This window comes from Sceloporus undulatus, chromosome 6, assembly GCF_019175285.1.
Source record: "Sceloporus undulatus isolate JIND9_A2432 ecotype Alabama chromosome 6, SceUnd_v1.1, whole genome shotgun sequence".
In the NCBI taxonomy this organism is placed as follows: Eukaryota; Metazoa; Chordata; class Lepidosauria; order Squamata; family Phrynosomatidae; genus Sceloporus; species Sceloporus undulatus.
This window is the reverse complement of record NC_056527.1, coordinates 146727482-146746218: the sequence shown is the minus strand read 5'-3', so window position 1 is coordinate 146746218 and position 18737 is coordinate 146727482. Positions and strand designations below refer to the sequence as shown.

Sequence of the window (18737 nt, the reverse complement as noted above, 5' to 3'; positions counted from 1 at the left end):
CCTTCCTCGGAGTGTAGTGGAGTCTCCTTCCTTGGAGGTCTTTAAACAGAGGCTGGATGGCTATCTGTCAGGGATGCTTTGATTGAGAGTTCCTGCATGGCAGGGGGTTGGGCTGGATGGCCCTAGTGGTCTCTTCCAACTCTATGATTCTATGATTCTGTAACTGTTGGAAATTCTAGAGCCAAAAGGCTTTGAGGTGGTTGCATCCATTCCCTAATATTATTGCTAACAATTACTAATAAAATAATTGAGTAGTAATAAAATTGGTAATGGAAATCCTCACCGTCTCAGTATGACAAAGCAGAGCATAATCTTACTCCCCAAAGAAGTCTATGGCTCATTTATAACTGAAGCTGTTTAAGTTTAAATGCTATATTTCAAATGCAAATTTGGAAAAAAAAATTCACCATACATCATACAGACAAGAGTGTGCAAGTGTGGGGTGTGTTAGATCAGTTCCCCCAGTTTCCAGTTCATTTCTATGCACCATCCAGAGTGCTGGTTTTGACACCTGAAAAGTAGAATATGAAACTGGGAGGCTGTGCATCATTTCCAGTCCTCATTGGAGGCCCCTGTATCTGCCTCAGCACCTGGAAAGGCTAAGAAAGAAGGACTTTAAGAGCAGGGCCTTTTGGGGAGCAGCCCCCCTGACTGGCTTCATCCTTGTGTTCTGTTGGGCAGCACAGACAGATATTTGTTGTACTGGGCTTGTGTTGATATTGATTCTTTGTTGCGAAGTAAAAGAAGGAAAGGGCACCCCCATTGCTCAAACCCCCATTTCCCCATGCAGCCCAAAAGTGGCCTCCCGGATAAAATGGAGGTGCAAAGGGCCTAAGTGGACCAGTGGCCTGGCTGCAGCATGAAACCTTCTCTGGCTTGCCTCCTGAGCTGAGCTTTTCTTTTTCAACTCCCCTTCCGCCTGGCCTCTGTGCCACTCTCCCCCATAGAAGCCAGGAGGAAAGACCTCCCTATCTTTGCTGGGCGGTCCTGGGTTGGCCGTTGCCAGGGGCTTCAGGCTGACCCCTGGGACCTGGGCAGAGGCCTCTCTTCAGAGGGGGCAGGCCTTTGTCCTCCTCTCCGGACGGTGGCCAGCCATCTTCACAAAGGAGGAGGAGGAGGAGGAGGTGGTGGTGGTGGTCTTTTTCTTCAGGGTCCAGCTTGGCCATAGAAGAGGAGCCAGCTGGCCATTGATTGCTCTCCAACCAGTGTGCGTGCGTGTCCATCCATCCCTTTGCATTCTTGTGCCTGTTGGTCTCTCTGCCGAGGGGAGAGGAAGGGGAGTGGGGGCAATACACTTTGTGGAGGGGGCATTCTCTGGCAGAGCAGAGGGCTTTGGGGGTGCAGGGACCCCTGCTTGACCTGGCTGATGCAGCCTCTTCCCTTCAGCAAAGGAGCAGGTAGGGCTCTGCCCCCCATCCCTGCCCTCTGCATGCCCACGGAGAGGACAGGCAACCCCACATTCTCCTCAGGACAACCACTGCCCACTTACCTGTCCTCCACCAGCCAGTGCCCCCAACCCAGGCCACAGGGATGAGTTTGCTTTGGGGGCAAAGGAGGGGTGTTAGGAAGGGGCAAATTCTGCTGTGGGGCAGGATGGTGGGGTGGAAGGGGGACCTGGGACAGCAGCTCCTGGCTTTGCAAAACTGATTTCTTTCTCTTGCGCATTTAAAGCCCACAGTGGCTTGTTCTCAGATGTGGTGACATGGTGTTTCTGACACTACAGAAATCAAACCAAATTATTTATGAAAAATAAACACCATCATATTATAATTATGCTATTTTATACTAAAATAAACCTCAAAACTTTAATGCTAGAATATCTTAGTCTCAAAGGTGCCCCCAAGGCTCCTTGTTTCCTTCCTCTCCCTTTTATGCTGACATGGATGAACACACCTTACTCTTAGAAAACAGAAACCGAAGCCCCTTAGGGACCCAGAAGTCCACTTGGCACATGCTCCATGTCCACCTGACCTGGTACTTGGCTGCCAGCCAGACTGAGAGGGCTGTGGAGAGGAGAGCTCTCTCTCAATGGCCTCCACAGTCAGTCTGTAGAACTCACTGCCACATGATGTTGGGATGGCTGCCACCATGGACAGCTTTGAAGGGGAATGCATAAATCCATGGGGGAGGACAGGGTCCTTGGTTGCTACTAGCCATAATGATGACAGGCCAGTTGTCAGGGGAAAATGTGGTGGTTTGTGCTTGGGTCTGTGATTGTGTGAGAGAGATAGAGGGATGCATGCACAGCCAGTGTGGGTGTATCAAGGCTGCAGCCGAGCCTGCCTCCCATGGGAGTATGTTGGTGCCATGGTGCAATATGAAGTGCTTCACAAGCATCTGGTTCTTGTACCTCACTTTTGAGGTGAGCACTTTTTTAAAAGCCCCAAGTGTTGTACCTTTGAAAGAGTGCCTATATTTCTCTGAGCAGCATTTGTGTTTGGGCTGAAGGTGCCTTGGTGTCCATCTTTGCAGAGATTTTTAAAACCACTGGAGTGAGTAGTAGTGTCTCTTCCATGCTTTGCTTTGCAACAGACCCAGAGCAAGCTCCTGGTCATCCTGGCTCCAGAGAGGAGCTTGACAGGTGGATGCAGCCTTCTCTGAAAGGCCAGCCCACAAATGGCTCTTGGGAGTTCTGTGGTGGCTGTTTCATCTGACTACACCTAGTCTCAGTTGCCATTTCCTAGCCCTGACTGAGACACCCGCAGTGGGGAAAAGGCTTTAAAAATGCCCCCTATGGAGTGGGGTTTCTCTTACCTATCCCCTCCCGACGGCCCTTCTGTGCTTCTCCTCCTCAGTGTCCGGTGGGCTCTTCCCCAGCTGCCAGCCAGCCAGCCATTGGGGGCCTCTGCAGTGGTGCTGCTTCGTACTCTGCGACCCCCTCACTCCTTTCACCATAAACACAGGGATTGTTTTGATTTGGCTTACTGGCTGCTTTGCAAGGGATTTCGGGGCTGACTTCCCACCAGGCCGCCGTTTGCTCTTCTCGCCTTCAAAGCTGAAGACTGTAGTTCAGAAGAAGCCATCCACGGACACAGAGACACATGCCTCTAATGAAAAAAGGGATCTGTGCTGTCAGGAGAAGAGAGTTGGCCACATACTGGCTGGCAGGGCAAAGAGGAACCATGGGGGTGGGATAGATGGCCCTTGTGACCCGTTGAGGCCTTAGATTCTGTGTCTCTTTTGGGCCAAGATTTTCCCCTTTGGGCCAGCCATCCAAGCAGTGAAGAGTGTTCCTTGCTTTCTTTTGAATCTTGCAAGAGCCGGGGAAGGAGGCTAGTAGGGCTGCAGTAGAAAAATGACCTCTCTCGGGCCTTGGACAGCAAGGGCAGCGGCTGTACACTCTCTGGTAAAAAATCAGTGTTGGATCACCTGCTGCACCTATGGAAGAAGAAGGATCCAGTCAGACTCAGGAGTAGTTGCATGGCATAAGTCTCCCCCTGTGGATTTGTGCATGGATTGTCCTATGCATTTATTGGACTGCATGGCAATGCTGTGCAAGTGAACCAAGTTACCAAATCTGCCACACTGAATGCACAACCGGATGGGCATGCACATCAGTGTGCAACTGAGCATCCCATGTGGAATTCTACTTCCCCTCCCTAGAACTGAATGGATGCTCTTTGGGGGCTGACTCCACTATTCCTGGGAGCACATGATGTTCTAGAGGGGAATGGAAGGGCCGGCGTGTGGGGCTTCAGCTGCCTGCCATTCCTCCTGGTTGGAGAGTGGTCACTGGGGAGGAAGGGCTGGCCTGGCCAGAATGGACGGTCAGCAAGGCCCCCCTTTCTGTTTCCTTCTCTCTTCAGAGAGGCAGCTGACATATGGCGGAGAAGTTAAAAAATGCCATTCTGTTGCAGTAGCTTCGCAGGATGGACCCTTCTGCAAGAGGGAGGGGGAGTGGGCTGCAAACTGGCCAGAAAGATTGTTTTGGGGAGGGGGCTCAAGCGAGTGGGGGGCTGGGGCTGGGGAAGATGACCCTTTGTCCCTCCGCAGCCTCTTTGCTGTTTGGGGCCCAGGCCCTGCCAGGATTCGTCCAGGGCAAAGGTGATGGATGGAGCTGAGAAGGAGGGACAGATGGCCAGGGTGCCCCCTCCGTCTCCCTGTCCCCCTCCATCTCTCTTTCATTATTGCATCTGGAATTCCTGCCCTCCCTCCATCCCTCCCTCCCCTATTTATTGATGAAAGCTTTGTGTAATTACCTCTCTGCACAAGGCAGATTTATGCCCCTTCACAGCTCAAAGGAAAACACAATGCTGGAAGCCAGAGCCATCCCGGCTTTGATCTGCTATTCCTCAAGGCCCCGATCCCACCATCCACCCTCTCTGTTGCGCGCGTGTGTGTTGGGAAGGTGTGCTCCTGCGGCCAACAGAGCCCCCTCCCTGGCTGCTTCCCCTCTCGCTCAGGGATAGCCTGGGATGTGGACGAGAGACAGGGTCAGAGGATGCGGAAAGGAAAGGGGATTCCAGGCCAATGCATTTCAGTCTGGAAAATATTTTTATGGCCTTCTTCAAGAAATTGCAACTTTAACATCAACCTGCAGGGATTTTAAACAGAGCAGCTTCAAAGCTTATGTGCAGCAGCAGATTGTTTGCATATCGTAGGGTTTCCTGATACTTTCCTACCTTGCAAACTATCAGAGTAATTTTTGAGGTGCATGTAATATGTGCATGTGTGTGCATTATAGGGTCATTGATTGTGCTTAGCCCTGAAAACCTTGGTCAAGTCACACTCTCTCAACCTCAGAGGATGGTAATAGTGGCAAAGCCCTTTTGAAGAAATCTTTCCAAGAAAACCCCATGATAGGTTTGCCTTAGAGTCACCGTAAGGCACACATCAATTACTGAAGGAGAGTGAGTGAATGAGTGAATGAGGAGATTTACAGGCAACCTTTGCTCCAAGGCAGATACATTGGAGAGGCAGCCTCCTGGCCAAACTCCCACAAATCAGACTGGCGGGTGGGAGACGTGGCACAGCTAGCCTGCCCGATCCATGCCAACTGCACAGCAGGTTTTTTTAGTATACCCCATTAAAAATAATCAAATATTGTTAGTTGCACTGAGAAGAGGGGAGGGGCATTGTTGAGGTCTAGAAGTCAATCACAGTAGCATTTTAATTACCAGAATTTATATGATGCCAGTTAATTATTTTATGTCCCCTGTTTCTAGCTGCATCTCCTTTTGGGAGTGACTGGTGTCCTCCAAAAGCTTACCTACACATTTTGAAAATGTTGTTGTTGTTATTTTTGTTGTTGTACTTCTGTTGGTTCTGAGGCTGTGCTTTCCTTCTTCCAGCCATGTCTTCCTTTGAGCTTCAGCCCCTTCCAGTCGAGGTCTTTGAAGGAGGCGTCGCTCGGTTTTCCTGTAAAATCTCTGCCAGCCCTCCAGCCATCATCACCTGGGAGGTGAACCGGACCACGCTCTCAATTGCCATGGACAGGTACGCAAAGTTCTTCTCTTTCATTTAATCGGCATCACTTCCCAGAATTCAGGGCAATAGGGTTTATCCGCATCACAGCAGGTGAGCTTTTTCGTGGCATGGCAGAGATTCAAACTCTGATCTCCCTGAGCCCAGGCCCAGCAGCAGCAGCCACCTCATGTCTGTGTCATGCTGGCAGACAGTTTCATTTCCACTCTCAAGAGGCTGTTATCCCACTTGAGATTTGGTACAGAAAGAGAGAGAAAAGAAATAAGAGACTGTGAAGACCCATTTCTGAGAATTTTGAAGAAAAAATGAAATTGAAAGCTGGCACAAGAATTTTTCAAACTGGACTTGGGAGGGAGCAGCTTTAGAAATGGGTATTGGGACCATGAATTGGAGCTTTAACCTGGTTTTGAAGGACACTTTGCCCAAAAGTGTTCCACCCCATCTCCCTAACAAGTCCAGCACCTTGTATAGTGCCTTTAAAGTTCAGGCTGAAACCAAGAATGGGGACAGCAATGCCCTGAAATGATCATCCTCATCTTTATATCTACCCTGATTCCCCTGAAACTGGCTTACAATTTAAAACAAGTACATGATAGCCTAAAACATGCAAAGGTTAACATTAAACTTGAATTAAACTATTCAAAATATTTAAAAGTATTTTAATGCATACACTTAAAAGGGACAAAGCACAGATAAAAAACAGATCAAGTAAAACAATACAGAGCCCTCCTTAAAGCCTTAGGAAACCCATCAATTTCAGTTCTGAAACCCAGTTGTAGAATAAAGGGGCTGGTTAGCTGGCTGGATGGCTGGATGGGCAGGTGAATGAACGGTGAGGATGGGTCTGTTCTGTCCTTCCTTGGAAACGGGTCCTAGGGCCTGGGAAGGCATAATATAATATTAATTTATTTATACCCCACTCTTCAGCCAAAAGGCTATCAAAGCGGCTTACTAATTGTTAATTGGACATTTCCCTGCCTTCACGAAATGTCTTCCCTTGATGTGTTCAAGCTCTAACAGCCAATGTGGGGGTACTGCTTTCCCTGTTTTTCCTTTCCCCATCTTACTCTCAGGATAACTGCACTGCCATCGGGAGTCCTGCAGATCTACAGTGTCCAACAGAAGGATGCAGGGAGCTACCGCTGCGTTGCTACAACTGTCGCCAACCGGCGGAAGAGTGCTGAGGCGACGCTCACAGTTCTTCCAGGTATCCAGAAAAACCTCCTTGCTTGCTCTGTACCCAGATTCCCAAATGCAAAGAGGACTGCATGTTCTCCCTGCTGCCTGATGATATTGGGCCCAAGCCAAAAACTCAGCATACTGTATATGTATGTGTGTCTGCATTTCCATTTACCTCTTTGTGTGCTTATGCCCTTTCCTGTCTTTTTCCTTCAAAGCCTCAAATGCTAAGCTGTTCCACAAGCCCGCCATCATAGCTAGTCCGGAAAACATCACAGCTTCCCTTCACCAAACAGTCATCTTTGAATGTGTTGCCACAGGGAATCCAAAGCCCATCATTTCATGGAGCCGCTTGGGTGAGTCCCAGAAGAGCTTTGAGCTGCCTTCGGCCCTTAGTTGTGGGCAAACTGGGGTGGTCTCCTCTTCTGTGCTCTTCCTTGTGACGGATGGGCAGCATCTCCCAGCAAAGAGGGGACAAGCGTTTGGAGGGCAAATAGAACCAGGGGATTGGGGCCTGGTGAGGTCAGCCTTACTATACTGTCAGTGAAGCTTTCTGGAGGATCCATGCATGGCACAACATGGCATTGCCTGGCATTAAAAGGTCTGAACCCCACCAGGAAAGAAGGTGCCAGGCCTGTTCACTCCTTCAGATGAGGGCAGGGTCCTTTGCCTAGTTGAGCTCGCTGGATGTCCTTCAGGTGGATTCTAAGGCGGACTAATTACCAAAGAACAGCCTGGCAGGGAGAACCTCGCCCCAAAAAATGCAGAGAGAGAAGTATAAGTGACTGTGGCCTCCCATTGAATGTTTTTACACCTGGCTGCTTTCTCCCTCGCAGACCACAAGCCCATTGACGTCTTCAACACCCGTGTGCTGGGCAATGGGAACCTCATGATCTCTGACGTAAAGGTGCTGCATGCTGGTGTCTATATCTGCCGCGCCACCATTCCAGGCACCCGCAACTTCACCACTGCCCATGCCACCCTGGCCGTCCTGGGTGAGCCTGCTTGCACCAGTCCCAATGCCCTGGGGGTGTTTGGGTTGGGGGGCTGGAGCAGATGTAGCTGTGAAGATGGGTGGGGCGCTGTCCTCATACTTCCAACATATTGTGGGACACTTCAGGTGTCCTTGGAGGAAACGAGCCATTTCAGTCTGGTTTGGTTGCTCTGGCTGCCAAACTACTATGGGGAAAAGACAGAAGGAGTGCTGCCCTGTTGATCTTCCTAGATCTCTCAGTGGGTTTTGGTACCATTGATCATGCCAGCATCTTGTCAGAGGGGCTCCGTGGGATGGCAACAGGAGGCACCATAGGACCAGTTCCAGAGAGTAGCCTTGGGGTGTTCCTATTCAGCCCCATGGAGATTCAGCTGTGGGGGGCCACAGGGCCCCATCTCCTCCTCCATGCTGTTCCCTGCCTACATGCATCTACTTGGGGGACCATAAAGGAGCTTGGAGTGGGAGGCCATTGGTATGCTGCTGACATCCAGCTCTCCTTCTCCTTGGCATGGCAGTCCCCTGTGGCTGGCAGCTGAGGGCTGATAAAGTAAAACTGAGCCCTGATGAACTGGGTAAACAGCCCCTTCTGGGTGGGGTTGGACTCCACCTGAAGGAGCAGGCACATAGCTTGGGAGTGACCCTGGATCCATCTTTGTCACTGGAGACCCAAGGGGAACTTCATGGCATGGAGTGTTTAGTGCCAGTTTTGACTGGTGCCCCAGCTACAGCCTTTTCTGTGCAGACATAACCCAGCCACAGTAGCCTATGCGCTGGTAACCTCCTGGTTAGACTTCTGTAATGTGCTCTATGTAAATCCCTTGAAGATGGCTCAGAAACTGCAGCTATTGCAAAAGGCATCAGCTGAACTGCTGACTGGAATGTCATACAGACAGCATCTAATGTCCATCTTAAAAGAACTGCTCTGGCTGCCAGTAAGTTTCTGAGCAGAATTCAAGGAGCCTGGGACCAAATCTCTTGGGACCTCGATGAACAGAGTAAGGAGTTGGACTTGATGGCCTCTGGAGGACCCTTCCAGCTCTAGGATCCTGTGATTTTATGATAGGGAGACATTTCCTCCTCTCTCTCCTGACTGTCAGGATTTATGCCACTCAAAACTGACCATATTGGTTCAAAGAAAGGTAGACATGCTAATGTTAAATGTGGGGCAAAGGGGGGGGGGGGGGGGGGGGGGGGGGGGGGAATGGATGATGGGCAGAGACTGGTTGATAACGCTGGTCTTTCTTCTCCCTCAGCTCCCCCTGCGTTTGTGGAGTGGCCAGAAAGCTTGACCAGGCCCCGAGCTGGAACGGCCCGCTTGGCCTGCCAGGCAGAAGGCATCCCGACTCCCAAGGTGTCCTGGCTGAAGAACGGACGGAAGATCCACTCCAACGGCAGGATTAAGATGTACAACAGGTGAGTAGGGAAAGGGTCCCGGTGGGCAGAGGGGTGGGCCTGCCATGGTGGGGGCTTTCTGTGTGTGTTTGTGGGGGGTGGAAGTGTGGGGTGTCAGACTGGCAGGGGGCAGAGGGGGGCAGCTGAGACACGCAAAGGAGAGGAGTAGCTCTCGCAAAATGCCATCTTCTTTTCTGCGAGGTTTAGGCAATAGATGGGCTGCAGGCAGGTGGTCTCCCTGGGTGGAAGGTCAGCTGGGGGTCTCTCCTGGTTTCCTCATTTGGAATCACCTTCAAGGGAAGCCAGGAGGCAAAGCGGACCACTGTGGGGTTGGGCTGCATGTTCAGACTAAACGCTTCTCCTGCAGGGCTTTTGCTGCTGCAGAATTTTCTGAAGGTTACCTGCAATCTTTCCTCATAAAAGGATCTTAGAGGCATAAAGGGAACTTTGAGGGAATCTGAATGTGGGTGTTTTAATTATTCTTTTCCCTTTTTTACAAAATGGGGTGAATGGTGGCCCAGAGTACGCTGTAGCTCTAACTGGTGGTGCCTAGTCTGTGGCCTCATTCTGCTCCCTTTCAGTCTCTCGCTCTTTCCGCCATTCCAGCAAACTGGTGATCAACCAGATCATCCCGGAGGATGATGCCATCTACCAGTGTCTGGCCGAGAACAGCCAGGGCTCAATCCTCTCCAGGGCCCGCCTGACGGTCGTGCTCTCCGAAGACCGGCCCAGCGCCCCCTGCAATGTCCACGCTGAAACTATGTCCAGTTCGGCCATCCTGCTGGCCTGGGAGCGGCCACTCTACAACTCAGACAAAGTCATCGCCTACTCTATCCATTACATGAAAGCAGAAGGTGAGCACCATCCTCTGGCCAGTCTGTTCGCACTGTCATCTGATCCAAGTCAGTCTTGCTCCTCTGAGGTTGAGACTTAAACCCAGAGCAGATTCACTGCTCCATTGACATGGCAGCCACCAGCCCCAGGAAGGGGCAAAGGCTGGTGGGGTCACTCTCGTCTGGCTGGTGGGCTTCCCAAGTGGGTGACCTGGCTGGGCAAGGTCCAGAAAAATGCTCTTGGCTTGGGAGGGCTGTGGCCCTGATCCAGCCCCTGAAGGGGGACTCTCCTCCAGTTCTTGTTTCTGGAAAAAGACTGATGGGTTTCCTGTTGACAAACCCCCTCCATCAAGCTTTCCTTCCATTCTTTGCAAATAAAGGCAGCATTCCCCAAATGCACTCCAAAATGAGATTATATTCTCTCCCACCATCCTTCCAGGCAGGAGAACAGCTAGAGCTGAATAAAACCCTGTCTTTGGGGCGGGGGGGGGGGGGGGAAGAGCAAGAAGCAGGTGTCTGTCGAGAGGGTGCACTTTTTGAAGTTGGGGGAGAGGGTCTTTTGCATTCAGGTTGGGACAGGGGAGATGTTTGTGGCAACAGGAAGAATGAGAGGCCTTGATGAGGTTGCAGTGTTAATTCCTCGTTAGTGCGATTAAGAGGTGGGAGAAAGGGCTGGGCTGATGGGGAGGCGGGGGGTGCGTGTGCCCCCCTCAGGTTCCTTCCATGAGCGCCTCCCTCGGGTGGCCTGACTGGCCTTTCAGGGCAAGAACAAGTCCTTTCAGTTTGGGTTCAGGGACCCCGCGAAGCAGGTCAGAAATCGCACCAAGACGCTCCTAATTAAGCAGCCACTAATTGGAGTGTTGTGAGAATGCTCATAATCTTCCCTAATTAAAATGCTATCAAGTTAACTTGCAACGGTGGGAAACCTGTGACGGGTGGAATTTCATGCCTGTTTGTCAAGAGGAAAGAAAAGAATGGCTTAAGTCACTTTAACAGGGTTGATTTTAAAGGGGTGAGGAAAGAAGAGGGCTGTTGACAAGCGATTTTTCCTGAATTGTGTATGGGGGGGTGTGTGCATCACGCAGCCACCGCCTTCTCATGGTGTGTCCCTCTTGGGTCGAAAGAAACGCGGACAGAGACCCTCCCCCACTCCCTGGCATTTTGGTCAGGGTCACAGGTGCCCCTCCGCTCACAAAGTCCATATGTTCCTGGCACAACTTCTTTGAGAGAAAGCCTACTGCTAGGGGCTCTAAGTGCAAAAGGAAAGTTTTGGTGAAGTTCCTGCCCCACAAAAAGGAAGAGCAGCATTTGTATTCAGAACTAAAAATATGAAATGAAACAAGAAGGCCAGTATAAGTAGACAAAAACATTGGAAACCTTCCAGAGACTTCTTCCAAAGTGCATTCCGGATTTTTCTTTCTTTCACTAGATTCCTCTTTTCTTACGATTTCCATTTTGGTGGCTATCAGATCTCTATCTAAACCTAACAGATCCATATCTTTTCAGCATGCTGAGGATAGCTGTTGAGGCAGGCTTCTCTGTTTGCCCCTTTTCTCCCTGTTTTGCTGCCCATGTATGCTCAGGAAGGGATCCTGGGCGCCTGTGTCCTCTTGCCTTCTTTCACCATCCTTCCAGTTCCAATGTTGCTTAAAAAACCTCCAGCCAGTTGGAGGATGAGGAGGGGAAAGGCAGGTTCTAGGCAGGATTAAGAAGACTTATGCCAGTCCAGGTGCAGGAAAGTAGAATTCAGTTGAACGTTAGAAAACAAGCTGCTCAAAGATCCAATTTGCTCATTTCTCCAAATCCCTTGTGGGCATCCAGGTTTAAATAACGAAGAATATCAAGTTGTCATTGGAAACGACACAACACATTATATTATTGACGACCTGGATCCTGCCAGCAACTACACCTTCTACATCGTGGCCTACATGCCCCTGGGGGCTAGTCAGATGTCAGACCATGTGACGCAGCACACCCTGGAAGATGGTAAGTTGGCCACTCCAGGGGGAAGGCCCATTGCATGTCACGGGGAAACTGGCAGCCAGACCCAGAAGTCTACTTCTGGGAGATGTCAAATTCTTAGAGGTCCCACTGCCAAAAACGCCTAAACCCCTTTTAAAAAAGACACACCTGAATAAGGACACCTGTTCTCCAGCCTGGTCCCCCCCAGAGATGTCTGAGGTGGGGGTCAAAAAGTTGTGCCCCATTTCCCATTCTGTGGAGACAGTACCAAGCATGGGAAGGTTGCCTTAAGGTGGGAGTTGGGGAGCTGCACCATGGGAAGAGGGCCAAGGCTTCTTGCTAGTGCCTAGGCGAGTTACATTTTATTTACCCTGACCAGAGTGCTTCTCCAGGGCAGCCATGTTGAACCGGTGAGCCCTTGCCCGGCTCACTCTCTTCTTCGTCTTCCTCTCCTCAGTCCCCCTGAGGGCTCCCGAGATCAGCCTGACTAGCCGCAGCCCCACGGACATCCTGGTCTCCTGGCTGCCCATCCCGGCCAAGTTCCGGCGCGGGGAGGTGGTTGCCTTCCGGCTCTCCTTCCAGCTCAGCACCGAGGCGGCTGTCCAAATGCTGGAGCTGCCTGGCACCAGCTACGAGCATCTCCTGGGAGGCCTCCAGCCAGACAGCATTTACCTGGTGCGTGTTTCAGCCGCCACTCGGGTCGGCTGGGGAGAGGCCTCCCTCTGGACTTCCCACCAGACGCCCAAAGCCACTGGCATCAGAGGTATGTCAGCCTCCTTCCTTTTATTTGCTGGCAAAAGGACTGCATGCTTCTATTTGCTGGCAAAAGGAGTGGCCGGGTAAAGGGAGGCTTCCACCTGAAGAGCCTGATCAGAATGAGATGGAGGGAGGGAAGGAGCGTTCCAAAAGGGGGGAGGGTCTTGGAAGCTGTCCTTCCAAACAGAGTCTGAACAGGGCTCTCACTGGCCTCAGCCCAGGACCCTTGAAGACCAGCAACTGCATCTGGTCTCTTCCACCTTAATGAGTTTCCTTTTCCCTAAAGAGAGAGAGAAAAAGATAGGGCTAGTGGTGGGACAATGGGGTGGAGGGAACAGGCACAACGGCATCAGGAGACCCCCTTCTCTCCCCCGGGCAGCCTGTATTTTGGATACGAAGCCCCCAGAAACAGCTTCATTTATATACCGCTTCATACTGAACTAACAGTGTCTAAGTGGTTTACAACTGTGAGCTAATTGCCCCCAACAATCTGGGTACTTATTTTAGTGACCTCCTCGGAAGGATGCAAGCCTGAGTCAAGCTTGAGCCCTTTCGCTGGTATTGAACTCACAACCTTGTGGTTTTGAGTAAGTGGCTGCAGTTCAGGCATTGAACCACTGCGCCACCAGGGCTCCTGAAGGAGTCGAGCAGGTAGAGGGACAAATAGTTCCCCTGGAAACTGCCTTCTGCTGTGTCGAGGTGGGCAAAGTGCCATGCCTCAAGGCTGTGTTAATGGCATTTTTTTCTGGAGAAAAAGAATATAAAATAAAAATAAGCAATGGATGAATGGCCTTTCCTTGCATTCTTCAGGAGCAGCAATTCACCTTCTAAGAAGGCTGCTGCCTAACCTCCCAAAATAACCATTTTTCCAAACCAGAGACAGACTTCCACCCACTTCTATTTCTTTGAGTCTGCCTGCTGCGCAGACTGAGGGGCCCCAGGAGCACAAAATTGGCCCCTCCAGTCTCCAGGGTTTAGCCCAGGAACTGTCTATAGGCACAACTGGGTCTGCCTGAGAGCCTCTCCTCCTCAGGTGCTAGGCAAATGCAAGCCGGTAGCCCTGCAGGAGGGTCATGCCATGGCAGGGAGGTGGCCAAAGGATGCCCCATGGCTTAACAGTGCGATGGCCCCCTGGTCTCTCCCATGCAAGTTGGGGGCTGAATCTGCTCCAGGTCTGAGGCTGGACTCCATCCAGGGTGCTGGACCTGTTTTGGGGTAAGCATCCAACACCTTGACTGGCTCTGTTAAAGTTCAGAGGAAAACCTGCATCAGTTCCAACCCACCATCAGTCCCAATGTTCTTTGCACAGTAAAGGTTTCTCCTCCAGGTTGAACTGGGAGAAGCTCACTCCCATCTGGATCCTGGGCAATGGCTGCCAGCCAGAACCAGCATGGCTGGACGAGATGGACACTAGTCCTCTGCTTTTTCTGTTTGGAACTGCTCTGGTGTAGGGGAAATAAAAACTTCCCCCTTCTTTTCCCTAGTGCCAAAGTCTCCTGAGTTGCTTCTGGAGCCCATCAACTGCACCACAATCACAGTGCGGTGGATGCAAGACGCGGAGGATGGGGCGGCCATCCAGGGCTACAAGCTGTACTACAAGGAGGAGGGCCAGCAAGAGAATGGGCCTGTCCTGCTGGAAGCCTCCGACCGGACACACACAGTCAGTGGCCTGGGTGAGTCTGGAGACCCCTCTCCCTTTTGCATCCATGTCACTGAAGGACCCTCCATGCCGATGGACAGAGAAAGTGGGAGGATGGAAAGAATGTTGAGTGAGAAAGGCTGTCGGAGCTGCAGTTGCCTTAGCTGTTTGTGAGTTGGTGATCTGCAGGGACATTCTCAATACTTGCCAAGGCTGCTTCCTTAGCCTCTGTTTTCCTACTAGGAGAGACTAGGTGGAATTGGTTAAGTCTGTGTGTCTGTGTACTTGTGCATAGACAGCTCAGTAATTCACCTGCAAGAAGCGCGCTCTGCTTGCATTCAGATGGAAGGTTATTACAATCCACTTGTTTCAGAAGGATTTTGGCCTGGGCTGGTTGCTGTGTTTAAACAGTGCTTTAAAAAAATCCTGTGGAGTTCATGCAGCCTATTATACTGCCCTAGTCTAATGCACATTGCTTTAACTGTATGATTGGTGCTTAGCCAACGTATTAGGTGCTTGATATATTATATTTTAAAAAGCAGGACATAGATAAACCACACATATAAAAATGTTGCATTGCTGCTGATTTGTAAGGCTTTAGCAGGTCCCAAGGGAAACACTGGTAGTGTCTCCATTATCTGAGCTGAACCTGCTCCTTCCAAAATAGCTTTAGTACCTTGGTTATTTCCTGTTGAAAGTTCAGACTAAAAGCCAGGATGGGCTGGACACCCCAGTGCCATGGGAGCCCTTTGCCCCTTGGTCTTTGCAGATGGCTTCTCCGCTCTCCCAGGACCAGGTCTTGATCTCCAGCCTTCCTGCCTCCGCTGGGTGGCCGCTGTTTATTTTCCAAAAGGAAGGCTTGGTTGTGTTTCTCTTGGTGTCTGCCCCCAACTGTGCCCCATGTCAGTGGGGGAGGATTCATAAACACACAGGATGGATTCGAGTCAGCCTTTCTCAAAATAAATCTTGGACTCTCCTGGAGATGTTTATGCCAGAGTCCCTGGCCTTTATGTTTCTGCAGAAGACACTCACCCGGCTTCCCCTCCGGAGCAAAGTTCCTCCAAGGCCGGAGGAGCCAGCATGCCAAGCATTTTCCCTTTCTTTCTTTCTTTCTTTCTTTCTTTCTTTCTTTCTTTCTCCTGTTTTGTCCCTCTAGCTCTCTTCTTCTGGCACTGCCTTTCTTTCTCAGCCTCTTGGAACACTTTAGCCATGAATTTTTGTCCTGACATCAGGGGCTTGGACTAAGTGGCCCTTGGGAGCCTTTCCAGCTCTGTGATTCTGTCCCAAGGGCAAGGTCACAGGGTGAAGCCCCTGGAGATGTCACTATGCAGGATGCCTTGAGCATCAACTGTGGTTGCACAGAGCATGCTATTCAGACAAACAGCCCCAGTGGGAACAAATGAGGAAAACACACAAATGCCGATTGTAAGGCTGTGCTCTCTCCCTGAGATTCCTCCTCCAGGCCCTGAGATAGTAGCAAGCTGGAAAGGCCTGCCTTTGGGAGGGAAGAGATGTGGGGAGAGGACAGGGCAAACATTTGGCCTCTCCTCCCTTTCTCTCTGTTTCAGGGAATTGCTGATGGTGCTATTTCATGGGAGGTTATGTTGCAGTCTCATTGGAAGTTTACACTGTTTTGCACTGTTTTATATTGGTGCTGTTTTAACAGGATAGTTTATTTAATTCTTTTTTAAACTTTCCAGCTGTGCTTTGTTTTTTTGTTTTCTTAACCCTAGAAGCCTCCTGGGTCTCCTCTTGGGAGCAAGGTGGGGTTTAAATGAAATAAATAAAGGGAGGCAGAGAAGTGCCCTCCCTGTCTCTGCTTTCCTCCTTGTCCTCCAACTGGGGAGGCTAGGCAGCAGAGTTGGCCTGGAAGGGGGCCCAGGAGGAGGCCTCTGGGAGGAGAAACCGGCCTGCAAGGAGCCTTGGAGAGCCAGGATGCTGCTGCTGGTCAGCAAACTCCAGCTGAGCAGAGAGCTCTCTCTGGAGGTTTCTAAGAGGCTTGCAGTGCTATGTGGCTGCCTTGGTTGGCTTTCATAGCAAGATGGGAGTGTTTGACTGGGAAACAGGGCCAAAAAATGAGGGTCCTGCTCTGGGTCCCTGGCTGTAACAGGGCTGCCCAGAGGGGTGCTCTGCTATGGATGGATGCCAGTCCTTGGCTGCTGGTCTCCAGGAAAGGATGCAAATAGAGTAATCATAACATGGGAGATACAGGGTACCAGGCCCAGGCACATCTAGGTGAAGCTCTGGCTGGTCTACCACATCCAGTTGCTGGTTTAGACTGGTGATTCCAGGGGTAGTGGTGCGTAGAGGTGTTGGTGCCCTCACCTTTCACACCGGCTGTGTCTCTCTCTGCCAAGGCTGTAATCCAAAGTCAGCAGGTGTTGGTTGTTGTTGTGCCTTCAAGACATTTCCAACTTGTAGTGACTAAGGTGAACCTATCATGGGGTTTTCTTGGCAAGTTTCTTCAGAGGGGGTTTGCCATTGCCTTCCTCAGAGGCTGAGAGAGTGTGGCTTGCCCAAGGTCGCCCAGTGGGTTTCATAACATTAAGTAACTTCCTGAGAGTAAGGGCTGTTTGACAGAGGAACACACTTCCTTAATGGAGGATGGTGGAGTCGCCTTCCTTGGAGGTCTTTAAACACAGGTTGGGTGGCCATTTTGGGGATGCTTTGATTGAGAGTTCCTGCATGGCAGAAAGGGGTTGGGATGGATGGCCCTTTGGGCCTCTTCCAACTCTATGATTCTATGACTGAGCTGGGGATTTGAACCTTGGTCTCCAACCAACACTCAAAGCATACACCATGCTGTCTCTGCCAAGGCTGTGATCTGAAGCCAGCTTACCATGGAGTAAATCCCCCACAGGATTCAGCTGGACTTTCCTTGGAGTCAAAGGAGGGAGGTTTGCATTGTGAATTTGCCCCGTTACTTAGCAGAGGGCAGCTGGTTCCTCTTAGCCAGGGCTCCTGGGCTGCTGCTGGGCCCCTCCAGGCGGCTCTTTGGCGGAGAACAGCATCACTCCATCTTCCCTCCCTCCTTCCCTCTGGCCTTCCCTGGGCCATCCTCCCCTTTGGATGAATTCTCCCACTGTGTTTTATGACTCTCTCCCTGAAGGAGAAACTGCTTTGTTTTCTTTTCTCTTTGAAAAGAAAAAAAAAGTTGTCATTGTTTTTTAAAAAAAATATATTGCAGTTGCAGATTCTCAATTCTTTTGGAATTATGCTCCTTAACTGAGCAGGCGCAGATTTCTCCCTGGATATTTTTAATTTTTGCAAGCAAAGGCTAATAAATTGGGAATTAAGTTGCCCAGAGATAAGCCCCCTTCTTTTCAGCCCTGTTTTGAAAAGCAAGGGCTTTTGAAGGCAGCTTATTCAGAGGAGGCTCTGCTCAAGGAAATTAAATCAACATTGTCTATTAATCAGACTGTCAATCTCCAGAGTCCTCTCCCAATTGTTCCCAGTGAATGTCTGTGGCCATTAGATGTGTGAGGTCTTGGAAGGTCTTTGACCAAGTCAAATGGGAAGAAGGTAGTTTTAAGTCGGCATTATCACATGAAAGAGAGCGCAAAGTGGAAAAAGAACCTTTCTTTCCAAGGAAGGAAGGAAGGAAGAAAGAAAGAGTTTGGCTGACAAGAATTAAAACTTTAAACCAGAGTGCTGTGTTCCATCCTCTACACAATTTGTAAGATTTTGCTGCTTTCCAGGAACTTGTGTTCCTTTTCTTCAAAGTATAAACATGTGTGTTCAGAGTCATGGGAATGAGGAAGATGTGCTGCAGAAGTTTCCAAAGAAGTGTTGGGATATACCTCTTGCAGAAAAAGAGACAAGGACTTTGATGGCACCTAAAGGGTGAAAACATATAAGATCGTCCCAGGACTGGCTTTTGTGAAACAGGAGCTTCTGCTTCATCCTGTGGATGGGGGTGCATGCCAGGAGGAAGAGATCTTATCCCACTTTCTTTCGCCTTTCATCGGACGTACCTGGAAGAGAACTGATCTCAGGATCTGGGCAGGTTCTTATGGGGAGATGATGATGAGGATGATGAGGATGAGGATGATGATGATGATGATGATATATTTATTTATTTGTATCCCGCCTCTCCCTGTTTTGGATCGAGGCAGGTAACCGCAAACATAAGAACCATAAAAATAGAACATAACAAATCACAAGTAAAAAACATAGCAAAGCATATAAAATCCAATTCCTTATCACCCTCCCACCTTAAAATAGCTTCTTCTTCGTGGTCTCTGCGAATCATACAAATGGGTTGTACTGCGCCTGCGCAGTGCCTTCGGAAACTTCTGGAATCACTAGGCAAAGTACTCTTTGCAACATGTTGAAACTTTTTGGCGGTAGCTCCGCCCATCCCTTATAAAGCCCCTGCCTTCCCGCTCTTTCCCCAGTTCCTTTTTTCCGCCGCGTTAGCTGCTTAGGGAACTTCGCTGTTGGAAATCTCAGTTTGGAATCACGTTTTGACCTCGGACCGTTATCTGACCACTCTATTGCTTGACCGTTATTGATCATTTGGCTTGGACTCTGGACTGTGTTTCTGCTCGCTCCTTCT

The 18737-nt window shown here is 50.3% G+C and overlaps 1 protein-coding gene across 1 annotated transcript in view; it reads left to right on the top strand.

Moving 5' to 3' along the window:
• PRTG (protogenin) overlaps positions 1 to 18737 on the top strand; it is a 65909-nt gene that overhangs the window by 18244 nt on the left and 28928 nt on the right. Inside the window, exons 3-11 of the mRNA XM_042475620.1 lie at positions 5292 to 5436; positions 6498 to 6631; positions 6822 to 6959; positions 7440 to 7598; positions 8851 to 9010; positions 9596 to 9843; positions 11644 to 11808; positions 12242 to 12547; positions 14025 to 14213. Coding sequence (XP_042331554.1) covers positions 5292 to 5436; positions 6498 to 6631; positions 6822 to 6959; positions 7440 to 7598; positions 8851 to 9010; positions 9596 to 9843; positions 11644 to 11808; positions 12242 to 12547; positions 14025 to 14213 — 1644 coding nt within the window. The remainder of the gene's footprint in view (positions 1 to 5291; positions 5437 to 6497; positions 6632 to 6821; positions 6960 to 7439; positions 7599 to 8850; positions 9011 to 9595; positions 9844 to 11643; positions 11809 to 12241; positions 12548 to 14024; positions 14214 to 18737) is intronic.